Source organism: Pundamilia nyererei, unplaced genomic scaffold, assembly GCF_000239375.1.
Source record: "Pundamilia nyererei isolate P.nyererei 1_Seehausen unplaced genomic scaffold, PunNye1.0 scaffold00371, whole genome shotgun sequence".
Lineage (NCBI taxonomy): Eukaryota > Metazoa > Chordata > Actinopteri > Cichliformes > Cichlidae > Pundamilia > Pundamilia nyererei.
Window position 1 is genome coordinate 62,459 of NW_005187772.1, and position 16,733 is coordinate 79,191.

General features: G+C 42.2%; 1 protein-coding gene across 1 annotated transcript in view; it reads right to left on the reverse strand.

Moving 5' to 3' along the window:
* LOC102208135 (vasoactive intestinal polypeptide receptor 2-like) overlaps nucleotides 1-14,562 on the reverse strand; it is a 44,597-nt gene extending 30,035 nt beyond the window's left edge. Inside the window, exons 1-3 of the mRNA XM_005752671.1 lie at nucleotides 14,059-14,562; nucleotides 2,753-2,852; nucleotides 131-238 (exon numbers count right to left, since the gene is read on the reverse strand). Of these exons, the coding sequence (XP_005752728.1) occupies nucleotides 131-238; nucleotides 2,753-2,852; nucleotides 14,059-14,115 (265 nt within the window). The 5' untranslated portion in view covers nucleotides 14,116-14,562. The remainder of the gene's footprint in view (nucleotides 1-130; nucleotides 239-2,752; nucleotides 2,853-14,058) is intronic.
* Nucleotides 14,563-16,733: the final 2,171 nt, after the last annotated feature.

Here is a 16,733-nt window from a genome sequence, read left to right on the forward strand (position 1 = left end):
GTGTGTGTGTGTGTGTGTGTGTGTGTGTGTGTGTGTGTGTGTGTGTGTGTGTGTGTGTGTGTGTGTGTGTGTGTTAACAAAGATGATTGAAGGGCAGCAGGAGGAAGTGTGTCTCTGAGAAGAAGCTCACCGTTCTTGTGAAAAAGCAGCAGGAAGGGGGTGGGACAGTGTAAGGTCAGCACATCGCCGACCGCGGCGCTCGGCCAACATGAAACGTTGTCCCACTCGCCGTGACATCCTGGACAGACATATACAGAGATACACACACAGACATTAGAAGTGTGAACTTGCCTGCACAGAACTTCCTGTTTGGCTGAGCGACTTGTGTGGAGCTTCTGTGCGAGCTGCTGATTGAACGTGGACAATAAATCCAGCCCACATGAAAGCAGCCTGTGAGGTTTGGACATTTAGCTTTACTGCTCAGCCAGGAGGGACAAAGACATTCACGTAACACTCTGAAGGCCTCTTAATAGTTAAGTTAAAAATAAATGTAGGCCTGAGAGTAACTAATGCTGGTACTGTCCTTTTACATCAAACACACATGTGTATCTATAGAGCAGCGTGAGAAAAAGCTCACAGTCTGAAAGCTGAGACCACACAGAATAAACACATTTTATTATCTCTGTGCTCAAACATTCGCACACATGACCGTTCACAAACAGCCTCTGTATGTCTGTGCGTCAGTCTTTGGTCACTCGTGTTGTGGTTTCACACAGAAATCATCCTAATATAAGTCGTAAACATCTGGAGACTCCACTGATGCCGACTATGTGCAGCAGTCCTTCAAGCCTTTTATTCTTGCTGAAAAACAAGAGGTTAAAAATCAAAGCTGCTTCGTCAGTCAGCTCAAGCATCACACAGAGGTTTGTGTGAGCACAGCAGGCATATCCATGGTGTCACTTTGTACGTTACCATCACTTTATGAATTAATGCGTGTTTCCATCCGGGGTACTTCTCAAAAAAGTAATGCATTACCTTACTTTATTTCTATATTGTCAGACATAAATTGTGACAGAAGGATAACAGGCCTCCAACTCGCACTGGAGCAGTTCACAGCCGAGCGTGAAGCAGCAGGAATGAAAATCAGCACCTCTAAAGAGTGGCTCATTCTGGGATGAGTTCCTGCCAAAGTGAAGGAGTTTAAGTATCTCAGGGTCTTATTCACGAGTGAGGGGAGAAGGGAGCGAGAGGTCGACAGACGGATTGCTGCTGCAGTGATGGAGATGCTGTACTGGTCCACTGTGGTGAACAGAGAGCTGAGTGAAAAGTGAAGCTCTCAGTTTACCTGTCAGTCTATGTCCCCACCTTCACCCATGGTCACGAGCTGTGGGTAGCGACCGAAAGAATGAGATTGCAGAATGAGTTTCCTCTGAAGGGTGGCTGGCCTCTCCCTTAGAGATAGGGTGAGGAGTTCAGCCATGCAGGAGGAGCTCTGGATGGGCCAGTTGAGGTGGTTCAGGCATCTGACTAGGATACCTCCCAAGCACCTGCTGGGTGAGGTGTTCCAGGCATGTCCCACCAGGAGGAGGCCCCGGGGCAGACCCAGGACACGCTGGAGAGATTATATCTCTCGGCTGGCCGGGGAACACCTTGGTGTTCCACCAGACAAGTTAGAGGGTGTGGCCAGGAAGAAGGAGGTCTGGGCTTCTCTGCTTAGGCTGCTGCCCTTGATAAGTGCAAGAAGATGGATGGATGGATGGATGGATGGATGGATGGATGGATGGATGGATGGATGGATGGATGGATGGATGGATGGATGGCAGGAAGAGTAGAAAGGGAAAGTTTACAAGATGGGGAAACCTGCTATGCTGTATCTTTTAGAGACTGTGGCACTGCTAAAATTCTCACTGGGAATGACCAATTGGACAAGATTGGAAATGAGTGCATCAACGGGATGGCTCAGGTGGAGCTGTTGGGAGACAAACATAGAGAGACAGGACTGAGATGGTTTGGGCATGTGCAGAGGGAACGTGGGTATATTGGACAAAGATGGCTGATTGTGAAGCTGCCAGGCAAGAGGAAAAGAGGAATACCACAGAGGAGATTCATGGATGTACTGAAGGAGGACATGCAAAGGGTTGGTTTGACAGAGGAGGATGTTGCTGTGGTGACTTCCACTCTAATGAGGGCATATCAAAGATGTGGAAAAATGAAGTCTTCAAGTCTGACTGCTCAATGCTTTTGTTATTTGCAGCATGCAGGTCACACAGTTTTCACTTTGCCTTCACGTTTTTATCCTTTCTTGATCAAAATAAATCATTTTTAAATCATCTGATTGTAGCACAAGTGCAGAAAAGAGGTATGTTTGATTTCTCTTCGATCCACCCTCCAAGCAGGTAACTGAAGAAGCCTTTTTAACATTTACAGCTAGCATTTGTGTATGTGTACATGTGTACATTTGTGTGTGTGCGTGTATGTGTGAGTTTGTGCCTTTTGTGGAGTGTTTGATCTCACAAGGTAAACAGCTCAGTGTTGCAACACCGTCTGAAATAGCGTCCAGAGACACACACCACTTCACATCAACTGATTTCATTCAGTGCACACACACACACACACACACACACACACACACACACACACACTTTTCCTTACTTGATATGGATCTGAATACTTTTCCGAGGCCTAATATTCAGTGATGCTCTTACAGCAGATTATTTTGCGTCTGCTCCTGCACACGCAGCAGACGTATCGTAAAATACTTTGGATGGGGATTTCCAAACACTTGCTCGTGTGTGTTTCAGTGCATGCGTACCTGCATGAGTGGAATTGTTCGGCTGCAGCTCTGTCTGACAGTCACTCTTTGCTTTCTGCATCTCCCAGTAGAACTGGCAGGGAGAAAACATTCCATTAACCTGTCGGGATGAAGGGAAATACATCTTATGAATATTACCTCCAAAATGAACAAACCTCCTGCGTCAGGCTCTTTGTCTCAGGCTGTGCTGTGCACGCTGGTGTTTGACATACGTGCTCCAGTTTTCTGGAGTAAAGTTCATGTTTCTGCGATCTGCTCTCCTTTCACTCCTATCTGCAGCTTTCAGGGGGAGGATTTAGGCAGTGGTGATGATTTGGGAAGACAAAAAAACACTTCTGCTAAAAGCAAAAACCAAAGCATGTTAGGTTCCTCGTTAGAGATCAGCGTGTGTGACACAATCAAATCTCCATAAAACAGTGTCACCACTCATGAAGGATCCCTCAGAGGCCTCTGCAGACAGCAGGAAGTTTCTATAATCTTTGTCTTTCCCTGAAGAGCATCGGTAATAAGTCCAGAGTCTCAGCGGCAAGTTTGGTCCTTTATTTTATTCTATGTTGGCTGCAAACAGTTTCACAACAGTTTTACTGTTTTAAAAGCATAAATTTATATATATATATATATTAAACCCCACCAAGGCTACAGCTGAAGGAATAACAACAACTATTTAATGAAGTACTTGAGTAGAATCCATCAGATTATCCTGTCTCTTAATGACACAGTTGTGATACTGATACATCTGTTAGCTTATTTTGCTAGCTTTCTTTCCTGACCTGACCAAACTTTATTTACTTTTTATTTACTTTATTTATAAAGTTCGCACACAATCTCACACCACCCTGGTACTAAACTGCTTTACAGCACCTTTCCTCTCACACCCACTCACTCTGCTGATTGTCTGCAGCAGCTGTGTTACTTCCAGCCTGTATCGTGTGTGTGTGTGTGTGCGTGTGTAATCTTAGTACATTCGTCCATGTTTGTGATTGGTTAGATGCTGTCACCACAAACCTTTTCAAGTGAGCACACTTGTAGTTAAATTGGGAAATCCTTCGGTCAATTTAGGAAAGCTTTGTGTGACCACTTATCTTGATTGTCGGTGTTAGGATTAGTGTGAGTGAGTCCAGATGAAAGAAGGATACCCAGAGTTTGATGAACAGCCTGTTAAAAAACCAACGAGTTGCAAAGTGACCCAGAGACCTCAAGCTGATTGAAATGTTGTGGTGAGAGCTGTTCATGAACAAATGAACACAAACTTCAATTAAATGAAGTGACGCTGTGAAGAAGTATAGGCCCAAATTCTCCCACAACCATGTGAGAAACCGATAAAGTCCCACAGAAAGCAGTTAATTAAAGTTATTGCTCCTAAAGGAGGTTCTATAACCGAGACACCTATTCAATCATGTGGTGTAATTAGCCTATCACAGGGCTGCACAGAGGCCTGGGAGAACTTTTTATTTTCCAACGATTGTAAGACTGACTCCTCGGGTTGGGGGCGTGTGGTGGTTGGATCGATACAGCACAGTATTGGGATATTTTGCATGACGATATTGTAATAAAAAAGGGACACCAAATATTGATACTTTATTACATAAAAATACTACAAACAATAGGCTCGTGTCATGCACCAAAATGAGATCATGTCCATCAAGCAAACTTACATTAAACGGCTCAACCAAAAATCATCCAACAATTTACCCACTTAGCGTGACAAAGCTACCTCCTAATTCAGAGTAAACTAATGCAGTAAAAATAAAACACCAACCTCCTTGCATCTACAGAAAACAAAACAAAAAAAGCATTGATCGGAACGCAATTGCAGTGGTCTGATAGGAGGCAACCTTTCTGCAGACAGTCACTGTCAGGGTCCTGGGTCTGAGCGACCCAGGATCCCTGAGCAGTTATGAATTATATTATTAGTTTATTATATGTATTTTGGTGTTGCTTCCCTTCTCTGTGCTTGTGTGTGTGTATATATATATATGTGTGTGTGTGGCTGAGCACCTGTTTTTAGGCGGCGTCAGGCCTGGAGGGTGTGGTCCTGCAAGGGGACTGGCCACACCCGAAGCCACACACCTGCTGCTGATCAGGCCTCGTCGGGGGAGCTACTTAAGAGAGTCTTGGAGCTCCCACCGACGCGGGATCATTCCATGAGACTCCACGTTAGGCTTCTGCTTAGTTAAAGTCTGAGTGTATGCCTACTGGAATTAAGTGTCTTGACGGCTGCCTCTGTCATTTTCCCCTCAGGAGGAGCGTGGAACATCGGAGGGCCGCAGGCGTGTGTGTGGACACACGAGAGTGGAGAACACGGAGCACGGACTTTTTGGGAAGACACGACATGGGAGTCACGGGAGAGCACGGGGATTTACTGTTATTGTTTCCATCACTGTAAATAAACGCACTGTTTATACACAGAGTACCGCGCCTGGGTCCTCCTTCCCCACTCCTTCCACGGTGTGCCATGCCGCACCGTGACAGTCACAGTGTGACGTGGGCTGAGAGTAATGACTCTCGGAGTGATCGCTGGCAGAGGAAAGATTTATTTGAAGAGTTCCAGTCAGGTTTAAAAATTCATCACAGCACAGAAACGGCTTTAGTGAAGGTTACAAATGATCTGCTTATGGCCTCTGACAGTGGACTCATCTGTGTGCTTGTCCTGCTAGACCTCAGCGCTGCATTTGACACTGTTATTTATAAAATTTTATCACAGCAATTAGGGCATGCCGTAGGTATTAAAGGTCCTGGTACATATCTATCAAATAGACTCCAATTTGTGCATGTAAATGGAGAGTCCTTCCCACACACTGAAGTTAATTATGGAGTCCACAGGGTTCCATGCTAGGACCAATTCTATATGTATTATAGACCAGTGGTCTCCAACCTTTTTTGCACTTTTAAGGTGTCAAAGATAAATACAACTAAATAAAATGATACGACCAAGACAAAAACAGTGCTATTTTGTAAATATAATAATAAACGCGAATTCGCTGTGTAATTGTGTAACTTTATTAGCAGCATCCTCTTGAAATGCCCCAACAACATCAAGAGTAACATCCTCCTCTCCGCCCCTTAATGCTCTCTGGTCGTTATGGTAACGTGTAAACATTTCTTTCAAAATAAGACGCACAACTGCAACACGGGAAAAGACCCAGGGAAGCCAAATTAACGCTAAATAAATTTCACACCCGGTACCAAACCTGTCCGTGGCCCGGGGGTTGGGGACCGCTGTTATAGACGTTTCCCTTCGGCAGTGTCATTAGAAGGCATAGGATACATTTTCATTGCTATGATACCCCGCTCAATCTATCCATGAAGCCAGATAACACACATCAGTTAGTTAAACTGCATAAACGTCTTGAAGACATAAAAACCTGAACGACCTCTAATTTTCTGCTTCTAAATTCAGATAAAAATGAGGTTATTGTGGTTTGGCCTAAAAATCCTCGAAATACAGATTCTAACCAGATTCTTACTCTGGGTGTCATTATGTGTTTGATCAGGATGTGTTAAACAAACATGTAGGACTGCTGCTCGCATTTGTGCAATGACATCCTGTCTCAAAGTGATGCTGAAAAACTAGTGCATGCATTTAGTACTTCTAGGCTAAACTATTGGAATTTATTATTATCAGGCTGTCTTATAAAGCCATATATAACCATTAGTTGTTATTAATCTCTGGCTCTCTTCCACAGCATGTCTTTTTTCCTGTTTTCCCCCATCGACCCCAATCAGATAATGCAGATAGCTGCCCATTCTGGAGCCCGGCTCTGTCGGAGGTATGTAGGGTCTTTACCTTGTAGTTTAAAGCAACATGAGGTGATGCTGAGTGAAGGTATTGCTACTGCAACTCAGTCATCCAGGTAACACTAAAATCAAAAGACTCAATAAGGGTTTTTATAGTAAGGGGAAAGTTCAATTTTAGTTAAACCTTCGAGAAAAAAATAACAAATTTAAGCAGTTATGATATTAACTACAAATTAGAAATACATTTATATATTTGAAAAGTATTTGGTTGCAGTTTGGTTCAGTTGCACAGAAGCTGCCTTTGAAAACAGATTTCAATCTGAACCTCATTAATTAGCCTCACCTCGTTCGTACTGACTGTGCCGACTCGAGTGCTACTGAATGAGAACCATAACCCACATTTTCCTGCTGCCACCGTCAAACCCTCATATGTGTGAGTGTGTGTACTGGTACAGCTGATGGTAGCCATGGACACACACTCAAACAGACTGTACACAAAGGGCAACATGAACAAAGAACAACACTCAAACAGAACAAGTTCATGTGTCAACTTGATTCACTGATATACCGCGAATGTGCGTGTGTGTTGGGAGGTCTGTTTACACTTAGATTTATGGTCACTCTGCACAGTGTTTCAGATCTGTCAGTCTGTTTATACACACACACACACACACACACACACACACACACTAAAACGTCTTTAGCCAAAAACCTGACCATGATATCACCTATCATGCTCACCAATCAAACATCACTTTCCTTCTGTCTTTAAGTGACCCATCAAAGGAGAGACTCAGACTTCAAACAACACTTCCACACATGTAGGCACAGAGGCCTCAACAGCTGCATCAAATAAGATGAACGATCACTTGAGCCGATTCCAGTACGGAAAGGAAATCAGCTACAGAATGATTAGGTGCTAAACAAGGACGTGAGAGGAGCGGCGGTCCTTGTTAAGTGAAGTAAGGGGCTTCACCCTTACTGCACGCAACTTGTCTTCATTAAATGTGGATTGTGCTGAGTATCGTTATGCAAAGAAATGCTGAACAGGTGAATTTTCAGAATAATGTGTCTGAAATTAAATTTAAATGCCTAAATTTAGCCTTTTTCCACCAAACTACGTAACCTAGCCTAACTTATATAGTAACCAGAAACTCCTTTTACCCCTACACCACACCTGTCCACGGCATTCAAGTCATTGTGATATTGACCCAACATGCAGTTACATTTCTCAGGTTACGCAGAAGGTTGGGACATCGGGTTAAAATGGGAGCCACTATAGTTCGTTGGGTTGAGTAGATGCCACAAGGCTAATGGAGAGGCCCATATTCAAGTCTACCTCAAGGCCTTTTACTGTACGTTTTGCCCCTGGGCATCTCCCAGTTTCCTGTCTTCTTTCCACCATCTAATCAAAATAAAAGCAAACAAGCTCAAAAACTGTGTTTACATAAAGCTGATGTAAAGTGCATTAAACCTACATTCTCCCTCATACCAGGAGTCAGACAGGAAATATCCGACTCCTAGAATGGCAAACCTCATCCAGGAACTCATCAACTATCAATTACACGTCCATGAGTTGGAAACGCTCAGGTCCAAGTTTAACACTTTAGACTTAACTAACAAATGACATGATGGAGACTACGTCCCTCTTTTAAACTCTCTGTGGAAGTTACTGCCAGAGTCACATTAAACAACTGAGCAACAAAGCAAAAGCTAAAGAAAAAAGAGCAGCCATTAGATCCTGTCTAAACTAAAGCTATTCTTAATATCGAGGTTCTCTAGAGCCGGGCTGTCAAACATAAGGCCCAGGATCCAGAATCAGCTCGGCAAAGACTATAAGTGTCATGGGGCGGCTGCGTGAAGGCGAGAGAGGACTCAAATGCACGGCTCGAGACACACAGGGATGAACTCAAAGGCAGGTCTTTATTAACAGGAAGATAAGAAGTCATACAAAACTACACTGGGAGAAACTAAAGCTGAGGCGCTGGGAAGACACAGGAAATGCACACAACCTAGAGGGACGACGCAACACGGAACAAAGGGATTCTTTGACATAAATACACAGAAGGTAATGAGGGAAGTGGGAACACACGGGGAACGCAGCTGAGGACAATTACTCGTGACAGAGCGGGGAGGACACGAACCTGAAAATACTGACACCAAGATGTGGACCTTGAACACAACACAGTACACAAAGATGAGCACAGAGAGAGGCAGAGAACAAGGATGAATACACGAGGGGATGAGGAGAACACAGAACACAAAGGACGGGAACACGGTACCAGAACAAACACCACAATAACAGCATGGACACAGGGGGGATCCAAATACCAAACCAAACAATCCAATGAACATAAGGAACAAAATACAAAACCACAGGAAAACTAAGAACACTGGGTCAAAATGACCCAGGACCATGACAATAAGACTATAATCTGGGTGTAATCTGGCACTGACAAATGAGAAGGAGGGTTTTCCTACAGCTAGAAAACCTCTCCCATGGCTATTTATCATACACCAAAGTAACTGTGCAATAAATAAACAATAATATGACAAATAGAGCTTCCTGTTTTAACACTATCAAGTAAAGACATTTAGATTTTTTACCGTGGGTCCAGAGAGCCAACAGATTTCAGTTACCACAGCAGCATTTCTCTGTCATGTAGAAAAACTGATACATACTGTGGAAAGTGGACTTTTCAAAGTAGCTGTGCATGCATGTGGCCCACGATTGAAATTGACTTTGACATCCTTGCGCTAGATGAAACAACCTGTTCTTAAATGGTATTTCTGACGGTGTCTGATGGTGCCTGGATCATCCTCAACCTGCTGTGGAAGCTGCAAATGTGTGCAGCAGCTCGGCTCGTCGCTATGTGGGAAAGCATTTGGGTTAATAAGGCTACGTGACTTCACAGGAACACATTAGAAGGCGTAAATAATTAATGAAGTTACCGCCTGCTTAAAATGTACACAGGCCCTTTCTTAATGTGGATCCTGCTGCTGTGACACTGCAGCTGTTCAGTAAAATCAAGCTAAGAGGGCAAATCCACACAGAGCCTTAAAGAGAAGGAGGAGGTGGGCTCCGAGCAAATTCAAGCCCTGCTTATCTTGTCGTTTGTCAGTGGATCTAAATCTTGTTGCCTCATAAAAACACTAAAAGACGAGTCTTTTCAGTACCTCAGTGGCTTCATGTACTATCTGAATGCATCTGCACAGTCATGGTGATCAAGCACGTTAGGCCTGCAGGTGAAGTTTGCATGTAGGTAAGAAGTGAACCACCTTGATCACAATCAAAAAAACAGCTTTAAACCTGAATTTATAACTTAGGCCCTCAAACGCTGCATCACAGTGCAGGCCTCCAGTTTCAGATTGACATCATTACTATTGTTTTAAAGTCCCGATGTTCCAGATGGAGGTGCTGCTTTCTTCAACTCGAAATTTGGCTACAGATTTGGATTATGCCCTTCCTGTTCTCACTTCCTGCTTTTCAAAACAAACAAACTATAAATAGACACAAGCAAAAGGAAAAGATAAACAATCTTATTTAATCCATTGCCATCTAAACAAACAGCATAATCTCTTTCATCTAATAAGCACTAATACACACAAATACACACAGAGACACACAGATCCATTACGAGGTAAGGGATAAAATGTTCTGGATTAAACTAAACAAAAGAACGCTTTTTTTTCTCCACCAGTCTGTAATCCCAAACCTCCTCCTCCTCCTCTGACCTGACTCCACCACGTCAGACTCATTCAGCTCGCTGCGAACGGTAAAATCAGCAGAGTCGGCTCTGAAACAGAAGCCTGAGCTCAAGTGTCTGAACATTTAAACACATCAAGGTCAGCGGTATGTTTTAAAAAGGTCTGTCTATTTAGTCCACTGACTACGCAGCTCTGGACTCATTTGCAGTATTTTATATTTGAAGCTACAGCTTTATTCTTACCCTTTCAGACACTTTCATGTGTTTACAGGGAGGAGTCTGAAAGTCCCTTATGGAACAAGACATGGACAAGGACCGGGGTAGGTTGCAAAGTGGCTTGCAGGGGAAGCAGTGAGGATAAGAAGGCTAAAGAAACTTGAATATGACATTTTATATTGATATATTTATGTCATTTACCAGTCTTTGCACTTCAGTGACTATATTTCCATGTGAATATGCTGTTGGAACAATAGAAACATAAGCATAAAGGAACTTTAGAGCCCTTAAGTACATATTTACATTGCATGAGCGAGAGCTGTGATTTCTCAAATGTTGTGCCATGGAATTTGTGACGGCCAAATATTATTACAATATAAAACTAGACAGAAAACTGCTGTACTTTTTCTAATGCTGCTTTAATCATCTGGTTTACCCATCATCAGTTAAACCAGCCAAAGCAAGCCAGTTTACGATGAAACAGCTCAGGCTTGCAGTAAGTGAAGTAGTGTTGAGCAGGGGTGAAACTAAACTGCTGATGATTTATAAAGTAAGACAAAAATTAGGACTTTAAAGCAAAACTGGATGGAAAAAAGCAACAACTTTATCCAAAATTATAATTATAATTATAACCTCTTAAACTTTACGCTGCAGCAGTCCGTGTCTTACACAGTGAGCTGTGCAACACCATGTCAGCTGCTGGGCTATAAACTGCTTTAATAATGATGAACATGACCCTCATTGTGTAAGCCATAAAGTGCAACCACAAAGTGCACAAAGTGCAGATCTCACCACCATATAAATGCTAAGAAACCAACTTCAAAGCTGGGACTGAGGGTCAGGTGGAAAAGCAGCATTTTTATTTTATTTTGTTTTATTTATTTATACACACACATTAACATTTCTGCATTTTTAAAAAATGCATCTGATGCAGTTTTTAAAGAACTCACTGCTTCAGCTAATCAACTAACCCTGCTAACCTTGTCTGTAGTCTGCAAAGGTCAGACACACACACACACACACACACCTCTCTTTCTTCACAGAGAAGCGTGGTTCGTAAACACGAGTGCCATTTCCTGACGTCACTCTGCAGGATTTCAGTTCAACTGTCTCTGCAGAGTCGCCCGAGGCAGCGCTGACAGTTAAACGTACAAATACAGGAGGCGATTACAAGGGTTTATCACAGCTTAGCTTTATGCATCACAGTGAGAGTTGCCATGTGATACATGTCTGATTTTGTGTTTGCAAATGCATGTTTTTAATTGCAGCTTTCACACGTTAGCAGCAAATTACGTTGTGTGCAGTAACTCCTGCATCCAAAGTCTTGTCATTTTTTTTTGCACACAGAGCAGCCAGACTGATCAATACAGGAAGCAGAAGTCATTCAACACACACAGCAGACCTGTGTCATCGTTGTTTCCGAAACTCCTTCCTCGTGTCTAACAGACAGAAACCACAACAGTTTAAAAGTTGAACTTTGAAGTTTGCTGCCTGTATTTACATTCAGTTATAAAGGAGTTGCAAGATGACACAGATGCTGACCAACATCAGCGTTACAAAACAATACTGTTACGGTCAGGTTTCTCTGTTGCCAAATGCTCTGAAACCACAATCTGTGAACCAGCTCATTCCCAAAAAGCAAAACGCACAACTTGAAGTTTTGGAAACGCTGAAGGAAACAGCGTTAGATAGAAGGGATGATGAAAACATCACTGCCTTTTCTCTTGGATCTGACTGAAGAGACTGAGTCATGACTATGCATGACTCGTCCAAAGTCTGGGAATAAATGCAAGCAGAAAACAAAACTTAGACACACATTTGAAAGGTTGGAAATAAATGTTTGCATCAGTGAGCTTTGCAGAAACAGCTGCAATGCTGATCAGATAAAATGTCATTCATCTAGTTCTGGAGAAATACATATAAAATGAAAAGACTGGCTCTCTTCACTTGAGTATTTTTTTTTTACACAAAGTTTTTTTCCCCTCACTTTAAAATAAAAATCATCCCGTTTCTCACTTGAGTGCATTTGGACCATTGATGTCACCTCAATGACGTACACTTTTAAGGACATCATCCACTTGAGGTGTCTGATGGTTTATCCAAACCCACAAAGACCCATTTTAATAAATGAGGCCTGGGCTTCAGTGTCTATATGTACAGGCCTGAGGGTGACTCAGGCATGAGTATGAAAAATTAACTCAGGAGAAGCAGCAGCAGCCATAAAGTGAATCTATAATTTATGTCAAACAAAATGCCAAATAAGAAACCTGCAAATGAAAACGTTACAATGCTGCTTTATCATGTGGTGTTTAATCAGCTGCAGTTGGAGAAGATTTAAAGCGCAATGAGTGCCAAATACATGACTGAGGATCAAGAAGGGAGAAGATTCTGTTCTTTTCCACGAGAGATGAAAATTATTTTTTACTGATTTCAAAAAAGTGAAAGTCATGGCTGCAAATATTGTAAACTGTATTGTACGCCCAAGTTCAGATTTTCCTGCACCATGACAGGTTTTCACCCTCATTTAAACATGTAAATCTCATTTTTAAGAGTGACCTGTTCAAATATCCAGATTGAGAGGTGACAGCGCTAACTTCTGCACAAAAAAGAAAATTGTCAGAGTATTTTCTTAACTACTCAGCCCACGAGTGGCATAAACCCTGAACAGGTTTTGGAGATTCTAATATCCACACATAAAACATTTTAGAGTCACCAGTTAACCTACTGTAACAAGCATGTGTTTGGTCTGTGGGAGAGAATCAAAGCACCCAGAGGAAACCAAATCTGGCACAGAGAGATCGTGCCAAACGCTGACCCAGCAACCACTCGGATACAAAAATAATTAATCTATGAACTGCTTATTAACTCGAATAGTAAAACTTGTCTTGTTGTAGTTTGTTGAATACAAACAGTCACCTTAAAATCTAAAGAAAAAAATATGTGCAAATCTGCACCTAATACTGCTCTGAAATATATATTTGCCCTTTATAGACATCAAAAAGGTCATTCATGGTCCCTGTAAGGACAGAAATGGACTTTAGTCTATATGCCAGTGTGCTGCAGCTCTGCGGGTGGTTTGTTAGAGTCAGTCTGCTGTACCCATTGATTCCCTGCTCTATTTAATCAATGCCAAACAAACTCCTGTTGCTTACCTTCCACTCGTTTTCTGCTCACGGCTTTGTGAAGTAAAATGAAAGTTAATTACGCACACTTTTACCCGAGGACTGAAAGCTGGTCTCACATGAGTTCAGTCTTAATACATTTAAATCACTGTTTGTCTGAGCGCTGAGGAAGCTTTTAATTACAAATTACTGTGAAATTAATCAATAAACCAATGCCCAGACCTGGATCAATGCCCAGAGCTCGACTGGTCTCTCCCAACGTGTCACAGCCTTGTTCCAAACAACAGTGAAGTCATTTTATTGTAGGTGATAAATACATTGTTAGACTTTATGAACTCACTGTGCGTCTAGTTAATGGATATTCCAACACAATGACGGGATAAAACACGTCAAACCGCCAACTGGGTAACTCGGTAATATTTTAAGACCATAAAATCAGTCATAAAAACATAAAAAGCATTTTGATTCAATTGATATTTGAAGAAAAATAAGCATTAATAATGATAATAGGCGAAGCACTGACCGTTAGGATGAAGGTGAAGATGAGAAGGCGCAGAGCGAGTCGGTGCGTAAAGGACATGGTGGCATCTCATCCAGCAGCGGAGGGTTAAACCCACCTGAACAGCAGCTCTGCGCTCATCTGACTGTCATCCTCTGCAGGAAGCACGTATGTTATGAGAAGTGACCAAACCTCAGTCTTCAGATCGAGAGCGAGGCGCTTTGCTGCACGCGCTTTTACGCACAGGTTCATTCAGCGCACACAAGCGGGGCTCACTTTGGTGCAGGAAACAATTACTTTTAAGTCTTCCAAAGAAGAGCAAGTTTGCGGTAAATGTTTATCCCGATGTGCAGAAAAATAAAGCCAATAAAGTCGCAGCTGGAAGGGTCCAAACTGGCAGGAATCCGCTGCAGGTTGGGACCGAAACCCGGTGTGTTTAGTCCTGTGATCCGAGTTCCAGTGAGGCGGTGGTCCGAGTTCACTCCCAGTTCATGTTCAAAGCAAAGCGCGTCCCCGTCACACGTCCCTCGCTTGTCTCTGAACCAACGCGAGCACAAGCAGCCACAATCTGAAGGCGCTTTCTAGTAGCAGAGTGTTGATATTGAAAGCGAACAGCGACCTCCTGTGGATGTGGAAACCACTGCCGACAGGTGTTGTGCCAAACTAGGTATCCCCAACAGAATTTGTTTCCCCTGCGTCGGGAGCACACGCTGGACTGTCCAAGTCACGGACAAACAGTATCCCACATTGCTGATTTTTAGTTTACAAACACTTCTTATAATGACTAACTACTCCTGACATTTTTGAGATGTTAGCTCTTTATACAACGAAGTTATAGTGGGATACAAATAATACCAGGCTGATCCTGCCACAATTTGTTCCCCCTGTGTAAATCACGGACAAACAGTATCCCACAGTTGCTGATTTTTCGTTCACAAACACTTCTTATTATGACGCATTACTCCTGAAACTTTGAAGGATTTAGCTCTTTATATAGTAAAGTTACAGGAGAATAAAATAGTTATCAGCCAAAATGTTAATGGTTTGTTAAAATAATCCCATCTGATACCCCGTGAGCAATAAATATATAATTTTCTGTTGTACCCCTCAAACTGAATGGTAATGTAACATACTAATTTTACAGATGTCTAAAAAAGCAGCTCCTTTAAATGGATCCACTAAGGACAAAATTTCGTTTTCGTTTAATGACTCAATCGAGCAAAAATGAGTTTAAACGAATCTTCTCGCGAGGAAAGACGAGACTAAAGACAAAGGCTTTTAACAGAATTTTAAAATTGAAATCTGACGTCTTTGCATCATGATTTTCAGAATAAGTTTGAAACATTTTAAAGGCGCTAAAAACCGATCATCTTACACAATAATAGAATGTGATGCTAGTTTGCCAGCTGGATGCTCGTTGACCCGAGGGCTCCGTCAGTCGCTTCATTTACAAACCTTTGCAATGTCTAAAAGCAAAAAATAAATACAGGCACTCTCTCTAAACGAGCAAAGACCACCGTTAACTTGTGCTCCATTGTGTCGCTCTGGAAAAAGTTTCTGAAGATCAGCTGCTCATAGGACAAATGCATGAGGCCTGTCGTCTTTCACATCAGGGATTACATGCTTTCAGTTTGCCTTTGAATTTTAGAAGATAAACATCTGTCTCACAACTGCGTTTACTTTTTTAATCCCATTAATCCTTCTTCATCCACACTGTCCCGTGAAAAGCATTCTTAATGCAACGCAGCACTTTATAATAACAATTGTTAATACATTCTAAATTGATAGTTAAATAAACTTTCCCAAATGTGATTAACTATTATTTACTTATTCTCTGATATTATTTATGTTATGCTATTATTGATATTACATATGTGTATTATTTACTAATATTATTTACTTTAACCCTGGAGAACCCATGGGGTCAGAGCCGACCCCATGGGTTCTCCAGGGTTAAAAAACTCAAAAGAAATGTCATTAGGTTGTGTAATGTTGAGGAAAATGCAGCCCTCTCAAAAACTTGCCAGCTGACACCAAAACAATATCAGAAGATAAACGGCTCTAAAGTCCAGTGGAACAAGTTGAGGGGGGTTGATTTACAACATGATCTGATTAGGATGCTGACACCTCCCTTACATCCCATAAGAAGCAGAACCTAAAGCAGACCAAGGACAAGCTGGAGAGATTATGTCTCTCAGGTGGGCTCATGGGTGTCCCATCAAGAGCTGGAGGAAGTGGCTGGAGAAAGTCTGAAACCTGTGTAAGCAGCAGAAAATGGGTGGATGGTCCAGGGGGAAAAAATATGTGAATCTGATTTTGGTGGTGAGCTGTGCCTTTGAATTCTCAGGCCTTTGGAGGTTAAACCTGCATCCACTAAATGTGTTTTCCTTTGGGAGTAATGAGCTTTTCCCCACTGACTGTTTGTGCAACTATTTACAGAGCAAAATAAACCAACTCAGCCTCGCATGGACTTTAATGTGCTGGAGGAACAGGGGAGGAAACCCCATCCATCAGCACCGTCGTCGACCCCACACATCATTTTGTCATTTCTGACTAAATCCTCAGAGAAGATTGTACTGATTACAATGTTGGATCAGATCGAGAGGACAGAAATTAGAAACAGGTTTATATTGAAGTTCTACTCTGTTTGTCCATAAGTTTTTCTTCTTTAAATACTGTTTACAGCTAATAATCTGAGT